Genomic DNA, 18,291 nt, shown 5'->3' with positions numbered 1-18,291 from the left:
GGCCTGTGTTCTGAGGCACGGGCTCCTCACTCCTCGGGCTCATCGTGACGTCCGGCCTATCCCGAACTTTCCTCTGGATTGAGCACGCCATCAATAGCACCCGTCTCTGTTCGGCCTACCCTGGGCCTACGCCGCTCGGTGAGAATTAGAGACTTGTTCTGATACTCAACGCGCAGAAATACCTCGCTCTGGGCTGCGCCCACATCACATTTTCGAGAAACGGCCTTCCGGCTCCTCAAGGTCGTCCCGTGTCCGCCCATCCTGGTCAAACGCGCCACTGACAAGCTGAATCTACAAGCTTCGTAGAGATGTCCGCCTACCCTGGAATTTTGTTGCCCGATGATCCCGAGAAATTCGTCCTGGCACCTGTCGGTGTTCCTTCTTTTGGGATTTATTGATTAAAGATTTTTGCATGGAGCGTAATCCTGGCAGGGTTTCTGCACTACACGTAGAGGTCAATGGACGGAAGTCTCAGTACACGGTACGTTGGTTCAAGCCATAATCTAATGGGTTCAACAGCGCCCGTGCGCTCTTCCCATCATCATCTGGCGTCGCATAACGTCGACGCATCTTTTCAGACGTCCAGTGAGTCTTCTGGAAGGCCGTGCAGGAGAACTGTCAGCGGCGCTACTTACATCTGCCTCCTACGGCCCTCAATCGGCTTCCAGGAAGCCAAGGCGGGGGACAAATCCTTCGCTTCAAGGGACGATGAGCCCTCTTTTCCCTCCAACGCGCTGATTTCGCCTCGTATGCGGGAGGCCCCTCAATAGACAATAGCAGTGATAGCCGCCCTACGAACATCCTGGAAGGAATACGCGATGTCAACCAATTCCCCGGCGGCTACCTGCGGACGCGCACCCTGACATTATCGCCCGAAAAGGCAACTTGGCTATCTTGCCAAGGGCGACCCTGAGGTGGGGTGCGCCGCCGTCGGTTGTGCGATGTGCTTCGCACCTCGTGCGACAGCGAGGGCGCTTTGGATAAGTATCGACGTGGGAAAAGCCGCGGCCTGGGATTGGCCGGAATATCGAGGAATAACGGCGACCTCGCCGCCGCAGCACGCTTTTTGGGGGATGTCTGACTCTGTGACCGGCCCGCCTCTCCTCAGCCTGATGGTACCACCCGCTCAACCGACTCCTTGCACCTCCAGATGGCGCTTGGGTCTCGCAGGCACTCATGGGGATTTACCCGGATTTCCATCTTTACAAAAAGGATCGACGAATGCCGGAAAGGTCGGAGGGGGAGCGTTTATTGGTTGTCCATTGTTCTATTCGATGGCAGTTGTTCTCGAGCTTCAGCTTGTTGCTCTAATGGCGGTAGGTCCCCGCGCTTCGGTGGTTATTCAAGGCGTTGATATGCCCTTCCATCAGCCGGCTACGTATTTACGGTGGCATTGGGGGCGCAGTCCACTGCGGCAGCCACAAGGTGAGCCCTTGCACGACACGTGCTACGTCGCGTATGCAACTTGCCATCTCTGGCAGACTCAGCGCATCAAAGAAGCAGGACCCTCTTGTGGAGAAGCCGCGCCAGACAATGTCCACGGGACGCGATAGCCCCAGACGTGGTCTTCGTCTCTCAGTAGGCGTCTAGGTTCGTTGACTAGGTTTCGCAGCCTGCGTTGGGTCGCGATAAGCCCTTTGAGGAGAGGGTTTGGGTCCTTGGAGACAAAGGAACGCCTCGGTTGAATATTGCCGCGCGGGCACCGGGGACCAACCGGGGACGGCAAACGCGGCGGATTCGATCATGATCGAATCTGAATGGCGGATCTGGGAACTTTGTCTTGTTAACCCATCCAGGTTCGCCGCAATAAAAACATGCTCTTTCAGCGGGGACCCAGGGCACGTTTCGTGGTGCGGACCGCTCTTTCCTTCCCGCCATGACCTCCCCCCTTCCCCCCACTGCAGATCGCTCGTTAACGCCGCCTTCACGTTCCCCTCCTCACGCCACCACCTCTGGTCGAGAGCTGATGTCCGTCTGGCGCGTCCCACTACGCTCGCGCGCCGCGCCGACCGCGGCACCGTCGTCATCGTCGCAGGTCCTCAGCTCGAGTGGGGAGCCTGCCGAGGAGGAGGTGCACATCCCGCGACCTTCTAATGCATTCATGATCTTCCGTAAATGGTATGCAAAGAAGCATGCAGGCGAAGCGGGTGGTGCTCTTTCACGTCGAGCGGGAGATGCGTGGAAGGCGCTATCACTGCTCGACAAGGCTGTTTGGGAGGATAAGGCAGAGAACGAAAAGCAGGAGCACGCGCGACGCTATCCGGGGTGGCGCTATCGTCCGCGTCGCCGCGGAAAGGCGTCCGATCCCCCGAGTCTGGATCCGTCGCAGGAGTCGCCATCTCGAGAGCCCGGTAAGCGTGCGCTCTCGATGCCCCTGCCACCGGAGCGTCCGCAGCGTGTTGCGAGAACGAGGCGCGCACTGTCTGACGCTGCGTCGGCTTTGTATGCCCAGGCGTTCCCTGCACGATCCGCTGCGCAATATGTGCCCAAGGAGACGGATGACATACCGGAGACTGAGGTTCGTGTGCAATCAATCGTCCAGTTGCACATCTGACCTCGTTCGCAGCAATCCTCTTCGTCCAGTGTACCTGCCACTGTACCGTCGTCCGTGATACCTCCCGTTGACGCCGCCGCCCACTCGGCCAGCCCTGAGTCTACGTCTCGCATCTCTCCTCTCACCGCTGTCGGGCATTCCTGGACGCACCTTCAGCACTGGCAGCCGCCACCAGAAAGAAATGCGGCAGCGCCGGTGATTGCTTCCGCCGATCCTCGATTTACCTCCGTACCCGAATCTGCCCCCGCCCCATCTCTGCCTGCGCCTGTGGGGCCGGCAGTAAATCAATATCACGTCCCCGAGGCTTATCCCCCTTGGCAACCAAACGGAGCGCCAAACGCGGAAGTATACGAGTACAGGGACACCACGACCATCGCTCAGCAGCCTCCCCCGACCCACATGCAGTACGTCCCAGAGCTCGGTGGGACGCCCATGTTCTGCCCCGGGGTGCAGCAACCGTATCCAGCGCAGCACTATTCGACCTTCACGAACGACGTCCAGCCCCCTTATGTGCACGACGCTGCGTACCAGCAGCAGCCTTACGAATATGGCGACGGGTATGCGCAGCCCTACTACGACCAGCCGTCCGGCTACTACGATGAGCAGGCGCCGTCGCTCACGTACGACGAGCAGGTCGCGCTCGCCGAGTACCAGCAGGGCTTGCAGCAGCTCGTCTACCTCACGCCCCAAGAGCAGCAGGACCACTACTATTACGACAACACTCCTTACGACGCCGCTCCTTATACCCCTCAGTTCGCCCCTCACCATCCTTGACCCCATTGTATTCTTCACCATCTGACTCTTTTCTATATCCCCCCTCCCGGTCCCTCCTTACTATGTGGATATTTGGTTCTTCTCGCGTGTTCATATACCCTCATCGCTGTTGTTTCTGGTGTTCTCGCTCCCGTGCATCATTCGCCCTCTTTCCTTGTTCGATAGTAGTATTTATATTCTCTCGCGACAAGTTCAGGATTCGAGGTCGATTAGAAGCTCAAGGGACACTCGTGTAGCTATACCGACCACTGTAGACTCGTTCGTGTATCATCCATTCCCTTCGTTCTGCTGCAATGCTCATACCCCGTCGTTTGATTTATTCACGGTACCGGTGCTATTCGCGTGAAGACTTGGTTGCCATGCTACCGGATTTGTGGCAACCTTCGTTGTAAATTGCTTCTACCTTCTTTAAGGCGAAGTCGAGAGCTTCAAGTCACATCAACGATAGGCAGAAATCGATACTGCATTCGGTCTTTGCGATATATACATCTAGCATACTCGCTATTCACGTTTTAGGCTGTAACGAGCGTGTGGGTAAGGTAACGACGGAGGCCAAGGGGCGCGCAAAGGGAAGGTAAGGCAGCGGCGCGGGAGAAGGCGGGCGGTATGTCACGGACGTCGCGGTATGGTATGTGAGTAGCGGTAAGTACAGGAACAGATAGATCCAAGAATCCCAGAAGCCCAAACAAGAATAGTGTATAGAATGCTGTTGCAGTGATATATGTGTGGGGATTTTCTTATTGTGGACGCGAGAAGGAGCACGGGGTGCATGAGTGGGTGCGCATACATACACATAGGGCGAAAAGGAGTGCTGTACAAGAAAATGATGTCGATGTCGATGATGCTGAGAGTGAGAGATGGAAATGATTACCAACCGATACATAAACAGTCCGCGAAAGCACCAGAACGAAAACAGGGCGGCGACAACAGATTGACGGTTAAATAGACGGGTGCGATGATGAGTATGTCGATGGAGGTATATACGATGGGAAAGATGATGAAAGACATCAACATTCGCGGCGGATAGGCAGCGTCTACTGGCTCATACCCGCCCGCACACGCCGCATATTCGCGACCGTCACGTTGACGCCTTCGCGCCCCTCGAGCCACACGCCGTTCTCACGGCAGCGCTCGAACAGGGCGCGATAGAAGGTAAGGATGCGGTTCTGGTCCGCGCGGGAGAGGGTCGCATAGGGGTTTGATGGCTGTTCAGGCATAGGAGGAGGAGCATAGAAGGCTTGAGGGTCAGGAGTCGCTGCAGTCGGGTACGTCTTGACAGGAGGCGCGGACGCCTTGAGGGCGTCGAGAGCGGCCTTCGGCAGAGGGGCTGCAGCCAGAGGATGAAGGGAGGTTTGAGGCTTGGAGATAGCAGGGCGAGGCGTCTCGATGATGAAGTCATCATCGTCGAAGGCATTGCTGGCGCGAGAGCTGCCGTAGCCGAAGGAGGAACGTGAAGTACGACCGCCGACATCCTCGTCCTCGAGCACGGTCCAGGTGCGAGGCGGGGTAGGCGCATCGACGAACTCCCAGGTCGACGAGGGCGACGACGCAGTTGCAGCCGGAACCTCGTCTTCCGTGACCTGCTCCCGAACGACGCTCATGCGGATGCCGTGGGTGAGCGATGCGAAGGGGTTGTGGAACCCAAGGGTCTTGCGCTTGTTCTTTGACTTGCGCTGGCCGTCGACCTTCGAGGATCGAGACAAGCCAAGGGAGCTGCTGGTGACCGTCGCAGACGTGGAAGCCGTCGGCAGGACCGATGATGACTTCGAGGGGTGAAGCATCTGGGAGGTCGTCGCTGCGCCAGCGCTCTTCGGGCCTGGTCGCCGACGCGACGTTGAACGACGCCGCGTGGTGCAGACGCTGCGCCACCTTGGCTGCTGCCTTCTTGCACTGAGTCATATGCTCCGACGATGCGCTGCCCCGACGGAATGACAGCGTGCGCTCGATGAACGAGGCGCCTGCCTCCTCCCGCGGCTGCTCGTCGTAGACGTTCACCTCGCCGTATGACTGCTTCTGCGCCGCCAGTACCCACTCCGCGACCGTCGAGTAGTTCGCTGGCTCTTCAAAGAAGACCTCCGACGCGTTCATCTCATCGAGGTCGACCTCCGACGGCGACAGAGCGGAGGGGGACTCGACATCGATGTCCGAGTCGGTCGTGCCGTCCTCGCTCTCGCATGCCGTCTCCGTGCCGCTCGAGTTCGTGTCATCCTCTGCCTCGTCGTTGGCAGCGAAGTGGATCGGGCTGCCCGTGCGCGTGTTCCACATCTCGGGCGTGGGCGCGCGAGCCGCAAGTGCACTGTCGCCGTAGCGAACAGCGCCATCCTTGCCATACAGGTCGACATGGGTCTCGCACGGCCACGGCCCAGTAGGGGTCTCCGCGCGCTTGAACACAATCGGGCTCTCTGCCCGCCGCCCAGACCGCCCCGAAGAGCACGAGCGCGGACGCAAAGTTGAGTCCATCCTAGGCGACCCCGACAGCGATAGGCACGACGTGCTCCGCAGAGCAACCGCCGACGCGGACGCGAGCCTGCGCCATCTCGGCCGCCCGCGCGTATCCCACTCATCGTCGACGCAGTCATGCTCGATAACCGTATGCGGCGCGCCCGCAAAGCCCTCCTCGTACTCCTCCCAAGGCACGACCTCCAGCCGCTTCGCGATCTCCTGCTCGCGCTGCTCCTCCTGCGCCTCCCAGGGCGCAACCTCGTGCCGCTTCTGCTGGATGGTCTCAAGCGACTTGCGCATCGTCTGCGACACCGCGTGCTTGCGCTCGAATGTCTCCGTCCGCTCGATAGTTACGGTGACGCCGGCAACGTAGCTCTGCCCCGGCTGAGCGTACATAGCATCGATCTCCTCCTGCGACTTGATGCTCTCGTCCCCGATGGATCCCGAGCGTGCCCGAGGGCGCTCAGCAAAGCGGATGGGACTGGGCTCGCGCCCTGCCCATGTATCGCCACCATTTCCAGCCCATTCCTGCCCATGTGTGCACACATCGCTGGACAGTGACCTGACCGGGGACACCTCCCTGGAAGGAGAGACCTCAACGGCCTTGCCTTTGCCCTTTACATCTACTGATCCTTCAGGGCCCGGCGGATGGATGAACACAGCATGCGGAGGGCGCGATGCCGTGGTAACGTAGTACGCAGGCTGAGCGATGACAGGCTCGTCTGGCGGCGAACCCGTGAATGCCGCAGGTGCAGCAGTAGACGGCCGAGTGGAGTTCTCGTGCAACAGCAGCGGCGCACGCGAGTTCAGCGACATCGAAGACGTTGCCAACGTGAGCGCTTCAACCTGCTGCGAGGTGGTCGCCCGATTTTGCCGGGTCGCCTGAGGCTTCACGCCGGACAGTGACGGAGACCGCGTCGGCTTGGCGGAGGATGCGCGCGTAGCCGGAGTGGCGGTTGGCGAGGGCAAGAAGCGCTTGACAGCCTTGTGCTTACGCACATTGACCTGGCGCTGACGACGGAATCAGTGCTGTGCTTGTTCTATATGCGGGCTACAACACACCTTCATTGCCGCAAACCCAGCTTCAAGATCCTCCTCGGGGATGTACGGCGCCGACGGGGGGCTGAACATCGCACAACCCATATCGCGGACGAACCTACAAGCGGCGTGAGTACAAAGGAGTACAAAGGAGCAAGGCCAATATTCGTCACTCACTTCAACGCCGGGAAGTCCCCCTTCCTCAGCAAGCTTTGCATCTGCTCCAACAGCCTGAAGAACACCTCTTCGCCATCATTGCCAACCTGCTCCGCGTACGAGCTTAAGTCACTTCGTCAGCACAGTCTCTTCGCCTCGTGCGAACCAAGATCACTCACTGCACCTCCACCCCATCCGGACCCCTCCTGCCTCTCCTCCTCGCCCTTGCCAGCTCCAAATCATCCCTCAGCCGCTTCTCAATATCCCGTACACCAATGAACAGCAACGTCGGGTGCGACTTCAACAGGGTATGCGGCCGAATGCGGTCCGGGTCATGCCAGTTCCATTCGGCGTCGGCACTGCAGATGAACTCCTTGAGGTTCGAACACCAGCCAGCGAGGAGGCCCTCGCGACCGCGGAGAATGCCACCAGGAGCGCCAGCCTCGAGGCCGCGACTCAACCAGTATTCCTCGATCGTCGCGGAGCTGTGACCGAGTTCGAGCTGGCGGATGCGCGAGCCGTGAGACTCGAAGAACGCCTGTGCCGTACGACTTGAGCATGATAACCCATAAATGCAGGAATGCACGCACCCCGAAGCCCTCACCCGCGTACGCGAAGTCGCTCGCCAGGATGCTCAGGTTGCGCAACTTCGGGAGCTGCCAGGCAGCCAAGAGTCTCAGCATCGGGTTCGAAAGGGTAAGCTGGGATTGGGAAGTATGCTGTTAGCGCGGGTCCGCATGCATGTGCTTTAATTTGTTAGTGCCCTCACCTTCAGCGTCTGCAATTCCGCCAAGCACACCGCATCCGCTTCCATCCCGCCATTCATCGCGCTGACGTCGTGCTGCGGGATGCCGTACTCGTCCAACGCGCCGAACTCGTCTGCATCCTCGTTCTCGAGGCACTGCAGCTCGAGCCACCGCAGCGTCGTGCTCATGCGGACGAGCGCAGGAGCAAGCGGCATCGGGTGAGCGTAGGTCGTCCAAGCGAGGCGCGTAAGCTGTCGGCTGGCGAGGATGTCAAGTACGGCATCGGGTGTACACTAAAATCACGTTAGTAGGTGGATATGTGCAATTGTCTGGGGGAGTAATGGGTGTGAGTGACTGTACGGCAAGACTCACCTGCCCACCAGCGTCGAACAAGCTATACCGCACGCCCGCATGGTCCTCATACACCTCCAAGTTCGAGGCGTGTAGGAGGATGGTGCACACGTCGCGAGCATCGACGCGATCGAAAACCGACGGGATCGGGCTGTCGTATCCTCCGTACGCGGGGGTCTGATCGCCACTACAGTACAAGCTGGGATCGAACTCGAAGTGACCTGATGGGTCCTCCTTGTCGTCAACCCTGCTCGAGCCATGTGCGTACGGAGGCATTGCGCGCGTCGAAGGCACTGGTGCGATACGGACAACACGGATGTGAATGCCGATATTCCCTTGCGAGTCCTGGTATTGCAACCGTTGGGCAAGGAGCCTAGCCTGCTCCTTGTGACTGATGTAGACCGTGTGGAAGAGATGCTGCGTGGCGATGGATGCGAATCTGATGAAGGAGCGAGCGAGCGAGTTGACGTTAGAGGGAGAGAAAAACAACGTCAGAGGGGTGGGTGCGAGGGCATTTTGGGACAGGCACGCACCGGCGGCAGGTGAGCATCAGAGCCATTTTAGTAGCCATGTCGGGCGGGCCAGGACGAGGGGAGAGGAAGCCGCGAGATCCGGCGGCGCTATCGCGGCCATAGGGTGATGAGGACTCGAGGAAGCTGGCGCGTTGTCAGTTGCAATTCTATTGATGAAGGGGAACGGGGCACGCACTCAAAGTCATCGTCCTCCTCATCCTCGTCCATCAGCTCCATGGGATGCACGCCGAGCCTGGGCTCCTTCGCCTTGGGCAGTGACGCCAGAAGCTCATCGTCCCCTTCCTCGGGTCCATCCCAGCTACTCGGTGTGACGCTTCCGGTCGCGTAGGTGAATATGTGCGCCCAGATCTCGGGAGGCAGCTGGGGCGGGAGTCGCTGTGAGGGGGTCGCACGGGGACGCGTGGAGGATGTCGCATGACTGGGGAGGCGAACGTCAGCATCGGTCCGCCAGTGCTGCGCGCGGGGCACACGAGCGGCGATACGGTGGGCGTACGCGGGGAAGTACAAAGCGGGGAGTACGCACTCGTGTTTGCTGGCTTTCCGCGAGCCGTGCTTGGAGAATAGGGAGCGGACCTGTGCCTTCATAGCTTGCGCGGCGAGGGAGGGATGGTGTCGTGCGCGGGTCGTGACGCGGGGGAGGCACCGAAGGTCGCGGGTGCGGAAGAGGATAAAACTGAGAGTGAATGGGTGAGTGCGCTGCTTGCTGCTCGGGTACACCGAGATCCTGCGCCGACGATGGTCGGTAGGGGTTGCTGCACGTCGTGGAGCTCGCTGGCGTCGCGGTGACGGCCGTCGGAGGGATCTCGCAGAGGCGTAACGCGGTCGTTTCACACGTAGAAAAGAGGGGAAATAGTAACAAAGTTACTCCCCGTGTGTGAAGATGGACGACGAAGGGAAGAAAGGTGCACAGGGGTCCTCGTCGTGGTCGATGGTGTCGGCGGGGAGGGAAGGATGAATCGTGGGAATATTCGCACGTGCGAGACGCGGCCTTCTGGCCAGCGTCTTGTCACGTGTCATTTCAATTATCCCGCGCTTTCACACCCCATTTTGTCGCACACTCCTCGGGCACCCCGATAGGCTTGAACGCTCGAAGTTTGCTCGAAGTGCTTCTAATGAGCATCTCGAAATGATACTTGCACTCGTGCCTAATTAAGGCCACTCCCTAACCTCCTTCACGGCGCCCAATCCTGCTCCTGTGGCCTCTCCTGCTCTTCAACCCTTCTCCGATTACTCCGAGTGGCGCAGCCCAGCCCAAACCAGCTCATGCAGGCCCTCTTAAGTCAAAATCTGCAGTCTGCAATCTGCTAGCTATAGGGCATACACGAACGCTTCTAATTCCCACCTTGCATCATCCCGAAGCCGCAACTCCAGCTCAAAACTCAGCGGCGACCTCATCAGAACCCTTCCGGCGGTCCTACACCCTTAGACGCCCACGCAGATCTCAGCGTCTCCGACGCGGATATACGTGACGAAGCGCCCCGATACCCACGCACCAGTACAAAATTTCCTGCACACTTTTCAGAATTTCTCGCACTCGAGACCGTCGAGGTTGGTCTGGGCAACATCGCAAGGACTCGCTAGCTCCTACCCGAAAAGGAACATCTTACGTTCAACTTTGGCTCTCGTGATCTCGCTTGCTCGTTTGAACGCCGTTTGCGCTGATTGGCTACTCGGACGCAATCATCCGCTATGCACTCGTACACGGCTGCGTGGTCGATTGCTAAATTCCGGATAGAAAACGATATTCGTTTCACAGACTCAGACGTTAGCCGTATTTTGGCTGATGAATATCTGGATTCGAGGTGTTCCGTCCCATTGCTGGAAATCAGGTATTCGCACCGCATGCTGCACCGGTCCGACCAGTGATTCGGTCCAAATTTGGTTTTGGACGACGCCACGAATTTGGATTCACAACACGGACAAGCAGGCTGGCTGACACACCGCAAGCGATGCGTGAAAAGACAAGTCCGCTTGTCCTTGACAACCATGAACCGACTGCCCTCACGCAGTTCCCGCGTCCACCCCCCCCTCCCCACCCTCGCGAATCTCATGCCCGCGTCTCCCTTCCGCCTCCGCGACTGCTGCCTGCCTTCGCTCGAGGGGTTCAGCAAGACCGATAGCGGTTTCCGCTTGAGCGCCTTGCGACGCCATGTGTGCCCTCTGTCCCGTCCCCTGATTGCGACTTGCGCGGCATGCTGCTCACAGGCTTTGAATGCGTCAGTGACGCCCTCGACGGCCCGATGTGCAACTCGCCACTAACGATGTACATCGCAGCGCCTCGACATGGGTTCGTTGTCAACACATCACGTCGTGAAGCCTGCTGACCATGACCGCCAGACACCTCCTAGCAGTGGAATCACTTCTAGACTATCCAGGTGTGTTGACCCTAGTCTCTCTGTATATCAGCTGCTGAGAACTTTGCAGGTGTTCACTATGTATATAGTGCAATTCCCTCGGCTGCAGAGCCCTCACAGTCGGAATAGTGCGGCGGTCTCGGGCGCCTACGGAGGTAGGGCATTACGAGGGGCTTCAGCGGGTTCCGTAGCGTCCGACATTGTGTACTCTATGTAGATCGAAAATAAAATAACAGTATTCTTTATCTCTCTCATTCTGTGTGATGCAAAACGAGGCAACGGGAGCGGCGACACGCAATACGGCGCGCGGCCCCAGCGGGCACGTGGCCTGTGATAGCCAAATTCTACCTGTTCGCCGCGATACCTAGGATTCGACTTGCCCGGATTACCTAGGAAACTGCTCCCAGCAGGTAAATTGCGGCTGTTCCTCCGTTCACCTGATTTCCAGGTGTGGACGACGCGGCCGTGTACGGAGGACGGCGCGTATATACGCGAGTTCTCCATCTTACCGCCCGCAAAGACACTCGCTTGTCCGCAAAACACCCTCTTGTAAACGTCCGCGAAGACACAGCTCAAATGCCGCCCTCTAGCGCTCTGGTGCGCGTCTCGAGGACGACTGATATCGCTCTTGCCATCCACGGACTCGGACATTCATTCAGCTCTTGCTTTCGGCATTCGCGTCCTGCGGAGTCGTCCCCTGATTCATCCAAGATTTGCTTGCCTATTCATTCACGTTCTTCTCCGTCCTTCACGTTATTCCTGGCTATTCATCCACGACCCGCTCGACCACTAGAAGCTGCTGCGTCACCATATACACTCCCGTAATCTCGCTCTGGGCACACTCGTAATCGCTCTACTGTCGTCCCTCTCATGATCACTCTGTCCAGTGTCCACACGCGCGTCAATCCCATGTTCTCCTTGTAAACCAACGGCCAACAGAAAGCAACAGCCGAGTCAAGGGGCAACTCTATCGGCCTCCTTCGGTCCGTGCCGCTATCCTTCCCGCTGACCCTACTGCTCTATTCACTTTTCTATCCGGGTTTTATCCCGGCCGCAACTACCATCACTGACGCCCACACTGCGACGTCAAGGCCTGGTCAACCCGCCGCTCGTTCCCTCCGAAAGTCCTGCTGCGTTTGCTGCGTCTCTGCGTCTATTGAGTGAGCTCACTGTAGGGTATCGGCCGTCTTGGAGCCCTTGACTTCTGGTCTGCTTGCTGAGCATACCGAAGAGTTTCTACATAGCTTCTGCTTCCTCACAGGGTCTGTAAACTCGAAAGCTTCGTCACAGGGTCTTAGTCTTCGAAGGCTCTGCCCAGATAAGGCCTTGTCTACTTGTGCTTAGGGTATACTGTTTACTACTTGTGCGACGTCTGCCCCGACCATCAATCACCGAAGCTCTATTCAACCAATCCCAGGTCAGGACCCTACATCCGCTTGAACACTTCTTTCTAACTTTCGAGCGCGAGAACGACGTGCGCTTCAGTTGTACCAAATTATCATGTGTCAGGGCTTACTTTCACTTCCTCTTTCTTTGGGCGTTGACTGATCTACAGGGTAATACAGGGTTCACTCAAATACAATTCGCCCAAACGGCGTCTTCACAACACCATCCTGGTCCCCGCCAGCCTTGACATGCAGCTCATACAGCGCCGAGCCATGCGTCCTGAGGTATTCGCGCTCCTCGTCGTCCTGGGGAACACTGAGAATCAGCGAGCCCTTGACCCCATTGTCGGCGTTTTTGGCTAGGGGGAAGTGGGCGGAGCGCTCGGTCGACTGAAGGGCCTCAGCGCCAACGATGTCGGCCACTTGCTGCTTCCTCTTCGGCAAATCCTCCTCGCTGACGAGGATGCGGACGGCCGTGACGCCCTGCGCGCCAAAAGGGTGCGTGGTATCGTTCGCAGACGAAGGTACCTGCGCCATTATATTCAGCAAAGGCATCCCTCACACTCAAGATCCACCCACCCTCAACCTCCTCTCCGTCACATCCCCACAAAAGAACGGGATCAAGCCCAGAACGCCTTCCTCCTCCCCCGCCGTGATCACCCAGTCCAGCCGCACGCCATCGGGCCTCAACCTTCCTCCAGGGACCTCCGCCTTATATATCGGCTCTCCTCCATGAGCCGTCGCGCGCGCGTTGACGAGATCGGAGATGCGATTCGGTGGGTCCAAGACGCCGTTCCCGAGGAAGGCGTAGTCGATCCAGCCGGAAGACTTGTTGGCCCAGCGGTGGGCCTCGCGCGCGGCGCGCTCGGGGGAGCCTGGGGGATAGTACGAGGGGTCGTGGGTGAAGGAGATGAGCTCGACGTAGGTGCCGTCGGGGAAGGACTGATTGAAGCAGAAGGTGAAGAGAAGGAGAAGCAGGTCAGAGTACAGTAAGCGACTGGGTAGGATGATGGCTTACGATGAGCGCGTTCTCGGTGAGACCGTCTGCGTGGGTGCCGCCTGGGAGGACGCTGGGGGATGGGTGAGTTCGGCTGATTGGCTGCGCGGACAGAGCTACGTACTTGAACCCAAGCTTCGTCAAGTTCTCCGTCGCGTCCTTCACATTGGGCGCCAGATGAACGATGTGATCGAGGATGTTAGTCGGGGGAGTGGGTGCCATCGTATTCGACGTCGATAGACCGAGCTGGTTGACGAAACTGGCAGGAACGACGAAGGAGACCACCCAGTAGATGAGAGGGAGAAGCATCACGGGGTTCGCTCTTGAGAGGGATCTTTATCGCCGACCATTGTTCATTGCGTGCGCGCTCGCCATATCGCCCGGTCACGAGTATCGGTGAACCCAAGTTCGGCGACCCGCTCGGGGTTAGGATAGCTAGCCTCAATGGCTACCTGGGAGAAAGAATGATATGAGTGCGCTGACGAAGGGAATGTGTATGCGCACTCGGGCCAGTCAGCCTCACCGAACGCGGTGCCACACGCGCGCGACGGCCAAAGCTCAGCGCGCAGTGTCGGAACGCGACGTCATGTAGTCATCATATCCGTCAAGGATATCGTCCGCGAAGCCCAAATCGACTGTCTTGCCCTCGTATTCGTCGTCGTCGCCGTCTTCGACGCCCAGCAATTGTGAGTGTCTTCGAGAACAATGGGAATGCCCAAAAGCGGAAGTGCGCGCGAATTCGACCGTGGGAAGAGACCGGCGCTTGTTCTGAGGCTCTTCCCGAACGATGACTGTACATCTTGACCTCTGCTTTCTTGCTCGACTAGCTGCTCTACCGCTCAGCGATACTTGAATCGACTACAGCTCAACACTGCACACAACTATTTCACTGAGGACACCATGGGCGCCCCGATAGAGATCGAGTCCGTCAGCCAGTGGAATCAAACCCTGCGCTCCGCGAGGGAGGCCAACCGACCCATTATCGTCGACTTCCACGCTGAATGGTGCGGGCCTTGTAAGGTGCGTCCCTCCCCCTTTCCCTCCCCAACCCCATCACTCACCACCCCTCTCCACCCGTTCAGGCCATCGCCCCCATCTACGCCCAACTCGCCGCCCAATACCACCGCGCCGTCTTCCTCCGCGTCGACGTCGACAAGAACCGGCCGATCGCCGCCAAATACAATGTCACCGCCATGCCCACCTTCTACGTCATCGTGGACGGGGAGCGGGTGGACACACTCCGCGGCGCGGACGCGCGCGGGCTCGCGGCGATGGTCGCGAAGTACGCGTCGGTCCCCCCGCTGCCTGCGGACGCAGAGAAGGCGAAGGCGGAGGGCAACGCCGCATTCAGCAAGGGGGAGTACGCGCAGGCAGCGGCGGCGTACTCGCGCGCGATCGAGAAGGCGCCGGAGTCTGCCGTCCTGCTCGCGAACCGCGCGTTCGCGTACATCAAGCAGGTGCGCGATCCGGGGACGCCGAAGGAGGAGAGGAAGAAGCTGCGCGTGCGTGCGGTGGTGGATGCGACGAACGCGACGCAGCGGGATCAGGCGTGGGGGAAGGGGTGGGTGAGGTTGGCGGAGGCGTTGATGTTGCAGGCGGACGAGGAGGGAATGGAGAATGTGGCAGAGGACAAGCGGGCAGAGGGGGTGAAGCATACACTGCTGGGGGCGGAGGAAGCGCTGCAGAATGCGATCAACCTGTCGGATGGGAAGGTTAAGGCTGGTGAGTGTCGAACTTGTTGCCCGCGAACAGTGCGTTGACGGTCATTCCAGAGGCGCAGGAGATGATGAAGGAAGTGAAGGCGAAGCTCGCGGCTCTATAGTGCTACGACGCCGTCAGGACGTCCATCTTATTATTCTGGACTATGGTTATGACCACTGTTGTACTTGTATGTGCGGTCAACCTTGCTATCGACTCTTTGGCTGGGCAGTATTCAGATCCGGTTCACCGCGCGTGGGAAGTTTGTACCGATCTTTCCTCTGACTCTTACCAAACGATGACCAGCCTCCTATTTTCTACTCGCATCCTCGACTTGCGAAACCACAGATCTTCGCCGAAAGTTTCCTAATCATCGAGACACCATGGCCGCTCCCGTCGAGGTACAGTCTGTCACCGTGTGGAACACCCTCCGGCGCAGCGCAACGGAGAACAACATACCCATCATTGTGGACTTCCACGCAGAATGGTGCCAGCCCTGCAAGGTGCGTCTTCCGATCCCTCCTGTCATTTCCTCGCGCCGATCAGCACATCTCTTCCCTCAGTCCATCGCGCCCATCTACCACCAGCTCGCCAACCAGCACCACCGCGCCGTCTTCCTCCGCGTCGACGTCGACAGGAACCAGCCCATCGCCGCGAAGTACAACGTCACCGCCATGCCCACCTTCGTCGTGATCCGCGGTGGGGAGGTCGTCGACACCCTCCGCGGCGCGGACGCGCAGGGGCTCGCGGCCATGGTCGCAAGACATGCGGCGGTGCCCCCACTGCCCCCCGCCGCGGAGCAGGCGAAGGCAGCTGGCAACGCCGCCTTCGCAGCCGGCGACCTCGCCACCGCCGCCGCGCACTACACGCGCGGCCTCGAGAGCGCACCGGACTCGGCCGTGCTGCACGCGAACCGCGCGCTCATGCACATCCGGCAGATCCAGCTGCGGGACCCCGCGAGCAAGGCGGCGCGCATGACGCTCCGCAGGCAGGCGATGCGCGACGCGAACGCGGCGACGGACCTCGAGCCGCGCTGGGGGAAGGGGTGGGTGCGCAGCGCGGAGGCGGTGCTGCTGTCGGGGGACGACGAGGTGCTGGAGGATACGCCGGCGGAGACGCGGGCGGAGAGCAAGCGCATGATGCTGTCGGCGGTGCTGGAGACGCTGTTCAATGCGGCGAATCTGTCGGATGGGAAGCTTAGGGCTGGTGAGTCTGTCTTGAAGCAGGTGTGGGAGGTCAGGGTGCTCATGAAGTGCAGATGCGTTGGCGATGAGGGATGATGTGCGCGCAAGGCTGGAGGCTTTGTCGTAGGTCAATGCTGCGAGGCCTGTGGTACATCGCGCTCGAAGGTCAACTTGTCATGTGCACAAAAAGAGTAACTTCGGCCGCCTTGAACCTCGGATTCGCTTCGCCCCAGGTGGGTTGGGAAGACATCGTGGGGGTCCAAGACACACGGTAATTAGAAGTGGGTACCCTCCTTCGAGGCGTGTTCCACCTCGGGAGGCAATCGATAACCGAGGGGGTGCCACGACTGCTTCGAGAGTCGCCCCGTCATCAGCTGAAGTTGCATAATCCCACCGCACGACAGCTACTTGATGTTCTACCCATGTTTCCCATTGGTTATCTGATGTACAAGTGTTTATCTAATTACAATGCTTTCGACCTCGTATTCGCAGCTCTTCGAAGGTGTCGTCGCAACTCTTGGAAGCTGTCGTCGCAGCCCTTCAAAAGCTGTCGACTACTGGTACTAGTCGCTTGGTACTGGTTGACTTTCAGCAACAGCTTGGAACTGATGCTTGAGCAGCTTAGAACTGGTGCTTGGAGACGATCCCCCAGAAGTACTGGCCCTGGGTCTTCGCGATCTCGAGCTCGAGCGCGGTGGGCTGGCGGGAGCCGTCGCCGCCCGCGAAGGTGCCGGCGCCCCACGGGGAACCTGGAGAAGGGGTGAGAATTGGGTTGCATGCATGCAATAAGAGAGGGGTGGGATTGGATTGGGGAAGGAAGTAGAGGATGCGACAGAGGTATCGAACGGGAAGGGGATCATGAGAGTGGAAGAGAGAGTACCCACCACCGTGGACCTCGTTGAGGTTGGCGAGCTTGGAGAAGGCGCCGCCGAGGGGTACGAAGATGATGCCGTGGTGGACGAGGGTGGACATGGTGTTGGCGACGGTCATCTCCTGCCCGCCGCCGGGGGACGCGGTCGAGACGAACGCGCTGGCAAACTTGCCCGCGAGGGCGCCCCTGGCCCAGAGCGCGCCGGTCGTGTCCCAGAAGGCCTGCGATGGCCGTGAAAACTGTACACGGTGCTGAAGTCACCGCCCACGCACCTTCCACTGGCCGGGGAAGTTGCCGAAGCGGGTGGGGATGCCGAAGATGAACGCGTCGAAGGTCGCGAGCTTGTCGGCGTCGATGATCGGGTAGTCCGGCTTGGGCGGCGCGTGGAGGAGCTGGAGGATGTTCTCGGGGAGCGTCTCGGGGATCCTGCGCGGGCGATGAGCGGCGATGGGCGATCGATGCTAGTGCGGACGTACTGGAAGATCGTGGCGCTGCCGCCGGCAGCCTCAACACCGGCCTTGACGGACTCGGCCACTATAGGAAACGGTGAGGATCGTTGAAGTGGTAGTGAAGTAGATGAAGCGCTCACACTTGGCGATGTGCCCGTACATGGAGTAGATGACGATCGCGACCTTGGGTGCCATTGCTGCTGGAGATGAAAAGAGCAAGAAGAGGATGAGAACGACTGGGGCAGTATGTCGCGACCGGTCTGTATTTATACGTGCGGGCAACCGTCACACCGCTCGATCTTCGCGAGATTTGATACCGTCTATCTGACAGACAGCTGACGACGATTCGCTGACGATAATCCAGACTCTTCTGACCAAAAGGCCCCTCCCGCACAGCTCCCATCTGGGAAATGCTGGCGCGTTTTAGTAGGCAGTCCCTCATGTCGCGCAGCGTAAGTCGGGCATGGTCAATGTGGGTGCGCTGAGAGGAACTGGCCATAAAGGGCAGGCGGTGACAAACGCGGGGCGCCATCACGTCAACTGACCGCGTAAGCTGCTTGCCTTTTTTGGTCCAAAGCTCTCAACGATTCCCACGCGCCGGCAGGGGCTCCCGCGCGGTCCCCTTCGCTTGCGAATCGATTGCAACGTAGAACACGCAAGAAGGCGCAATTCTTTGATTACGATGACAAGAGGCCATGGGCCTTCATTGACTGAGTAGAGACAGTGATTTTCCCTTACGCTCATAGGATATCGCAAAAA

The 18,291-nt window shown here is 59.1% G+C and overlaps 7 protein-coding genes across 7 annotated transcripts; 4 read left to right on the top strand and 3 right to left on the bottom strand.

Moving 5' to 3' along the window:
* Positions 1-1,876: 1,876 nt before the first annotated feature.
* SCHCODRAFT_02660820 (uncharacterized protein) lies at positions 1,877-3,328 on the top strand (the record flags this gene model as incomplete). Its single annotated transcript, XM_003035421.1, has 2 exons — positions 1,877-2,518; positions 2,567-3,328. 2 exons carry the CDS (start codon positions 1,877-1,879, stop codon positions 3,326-3,328), a joined length of 1,404 nt encoding a protein of 467 aa, XP_003035467.1.
* Positions 3,329-4,155: 827 nt separating this feature from the next.
* SCHCODRAFT_02707821 (uncharacterized protein) lies at positions 4,156-9,300 on the bottom strand (the record flags this gene model as incomplete). Its single annotated transcript, XM_003036241.2, has 10 exons — positions 4,156-6,781; positions 6,833-6,926; positions 6,986-7,087; positions 7,144-7,502; positions 7,555-7,665; positions 7,734-8,003; positions 8,083-8,500; positions 8,595-8,717; positions 8,770-9,012; positions 9,118-9,300. Coding segments are annotated over 10 exons (3,958 nt in total), but the record flags the coding sequence as incomplete, so codon positions are not given.
* A 1,278-nt stretch (positions 9,301-10,578) lies between these two features.
* SCHCODRAFT_02604339 (uncharacterized protein) lies at positions 10,579-11,192 on the top strand (the record flags this gene model as incomplete). The annotated part of the gene is made up of 2 exons (XM_050344101.1): positions 10,579-10,969; positions 11,019-11,192. A coding segment is annotated over one exon (275 nt), but the record flags the coding sequence as incomplete, so codon positions are not given.
* A 1,056-nt stretch (positions 11,193-12,248) lies between these two features.
* SCHCODRAFT_02604335 (uncharacterized protein) lies at positions 12,249-14,015 on the bottom strand. The gene is made up of 5 exons (XM_003036242.2): positions 13,835-14,015; positions 13,455-13,782; positions 13,352-13,403; positions 12,913-13,275; positions 12,249-12,861 (listed from the first exon to the last, which is right to left on the bottom strand). The coding sequence occupies exons 2-5, from the start codon at positions 13,637-13,639 to the stop codon at positions 12,517-12,519; spliced, it is 945 nt and encodes a 314-aa protein (XP_003036288.2). The 5' UTR covers positions 13,640-13,782; positions 13,835-14,015; the 3' UTR covers positions 12,249-12,516.
* Positions 14,016-14,060: 45 nt separating this feature from the next.
* SCHCODRAFT_02604333 (thioredoxin-domain-containing protein) lies at positions 14,061-15,405 on the top strand. Its single transcript, XM_050344100.1, has 3 exons — positions 14,061-14,350; positions 14,413-15,052; positions 15,103-15,405. Exons 1-3 carry the CDS (start codon positions 14,231-14,233, stop codon positions 15,150-15,152), a joined length of 810 nt encoding a protein of 269 aa, XP_050202630.1. The 5' UTR covers positions 14,061-14,230; the 3' UTR covers positions 15,153-15,405.
* SCHCODRAFT_02604332 (thioredoxin-like protein) lies at positions 15,320-16,702 on the top strand. Its single transcript, XM_050344099.1, has 2 exons — positions 15,320-16,234; positions 16,287-16,702. Exons 1-2 carry the CDS (start codon positions 15,412-15,414, stop codon positions 16,337-16,339), a joined length of 876 nt encoding a protein of 291 aa, XP_050202629.1. The 5' UTR covers positions 15,320-15,411; the 3' UTR covers positions 16,340-16,702.
* Positions 16,621-17,856, bottom strand: SCHCODRAFT_02604326 (flavoprotein WrbA). The gene is made up of 5 exons (XM_003036243.2): positions 17,673-17,856; positions 17,560-17,617; positions 17,356-17,509; positions 17,097-17,304; positions 16,621-16,961 (listed from the first exon to the last, which is right to left on the bottom strand). The coding sequence occupies exons 1-5, from the start codon at positions 17,725-17,727 to the stop codon at positions 16,834-16,836; spliced, it is 603 nt and encodes a 200-aa protein (XP_003036289.1). The 5' UTR covers positions 17,728-17,856; the 3' UTR covers positions 16,621-16,833.
* Between the last annotated feature and the right edge of the window lie 435 nt (positions 17,857-18,291).

Source organism: Schizophyllum commune (genome assembly GCF_000143185.2).
Source record: "Schizophyllum commune H4-8 unplaced genomic scaffold SCHCOscaffold_1, whole genome shotgun sequence".
Lineage (NCBI taxonomy): Eukaryota > Fungi > Basidiomycota > Agaricomycetes > Agaricales > Schizophyllaceae > Schizophyllum > Schizophyllum commune.
This window is presented reverse-complemented; position numbering and strand designations above follow the sequence as displayed.

Excerpts from the sequence above, each read along its gene's own strand:
- SCHCODRAFT_02604335 (XM_003036242.2), bottom strand. The coding sequence starts at position 13,639 with ATGCTTCTCCCTCTCATCTACTGGGTGGTCTCCTTCGTCGTTCCTGCC. Across the intron at positions 13,276-13,351 it reads TCACCGAGAACGCGCTCATC|TCCTTCCCCGACGGCACCTA; the intron begins GTAAGCCATCAT and ends TGCTTCAATCAG. Across the intron at positions 12,862-12,912 it reads TGACGGAGAGGAGGTTGAGG|GTACCTTCGTCTGCGAACGA; the intron begins GTGGGTGGATCT and ends ATAATGGCGCAG.
- SCHCODRAFT_02604333 (XM_050344100.1), top strand. The coding sequence starts at position 14,231 with ATGGGCGCCCCGATAGAGATCGAGTCCGTCAGCCAGTGGAATCAAACC. Across the intron at positions 14,351-14,412 it reads AATGGTGCGGGCCTTGTAAG|GCCATCGCCCCCATCTACGC; the intron begins GTGCGTCCCTCC and ends CCACCCGTTCAG. Across the intron at positions 15,053-15,102 it reads GGATGGGAAGGTTAAGGCTG|AGGCGCAGGAGATGATGAAG; the intron begins GTGAGTGTCGAA and ends CGGTCATTCCAG.
- SCHCODRAFT_02604332 (XM_050344099.1), top strand. The coding sequence starts at position 15,412 with ATGGCCGCTCCCGTCGAGGTACAGTCTGTCACCGTGTGGAACACCCTC. Across the intron at positions 16,235-16,286 it reads GGATGGGAAGCTTAGGGCTG|ATGCGTTGGCGATGAGGGAT; the intron begins GTGAGTCTGTCT and ends CATGAAGTGCAG.
- SCHCODRAFT_02604326 (XM_003036243.2), bottom strand. The coding sequence starts at position 17,727 with ATGGCACCCAAGGTCGCGATCGTCATCTACTCCATGTACGGGCACATC. Across the intron at positions 17,305-17,355 it reads ACTTCCCCGGCCAGTGGAAG|GCCTTCTGGGACACGACCGG; the intron begins GTGCGTGGGCGG and ends CGGCCATCGCAG. Across the intron at positions 16,962-17,096 it reads CCTCAACGAGGTCCACGGTG|GTTCCCCGTGGGGCGCCGGC; the intron begins GTGGGTACTCTC and ends CCCCTTCTCCAG.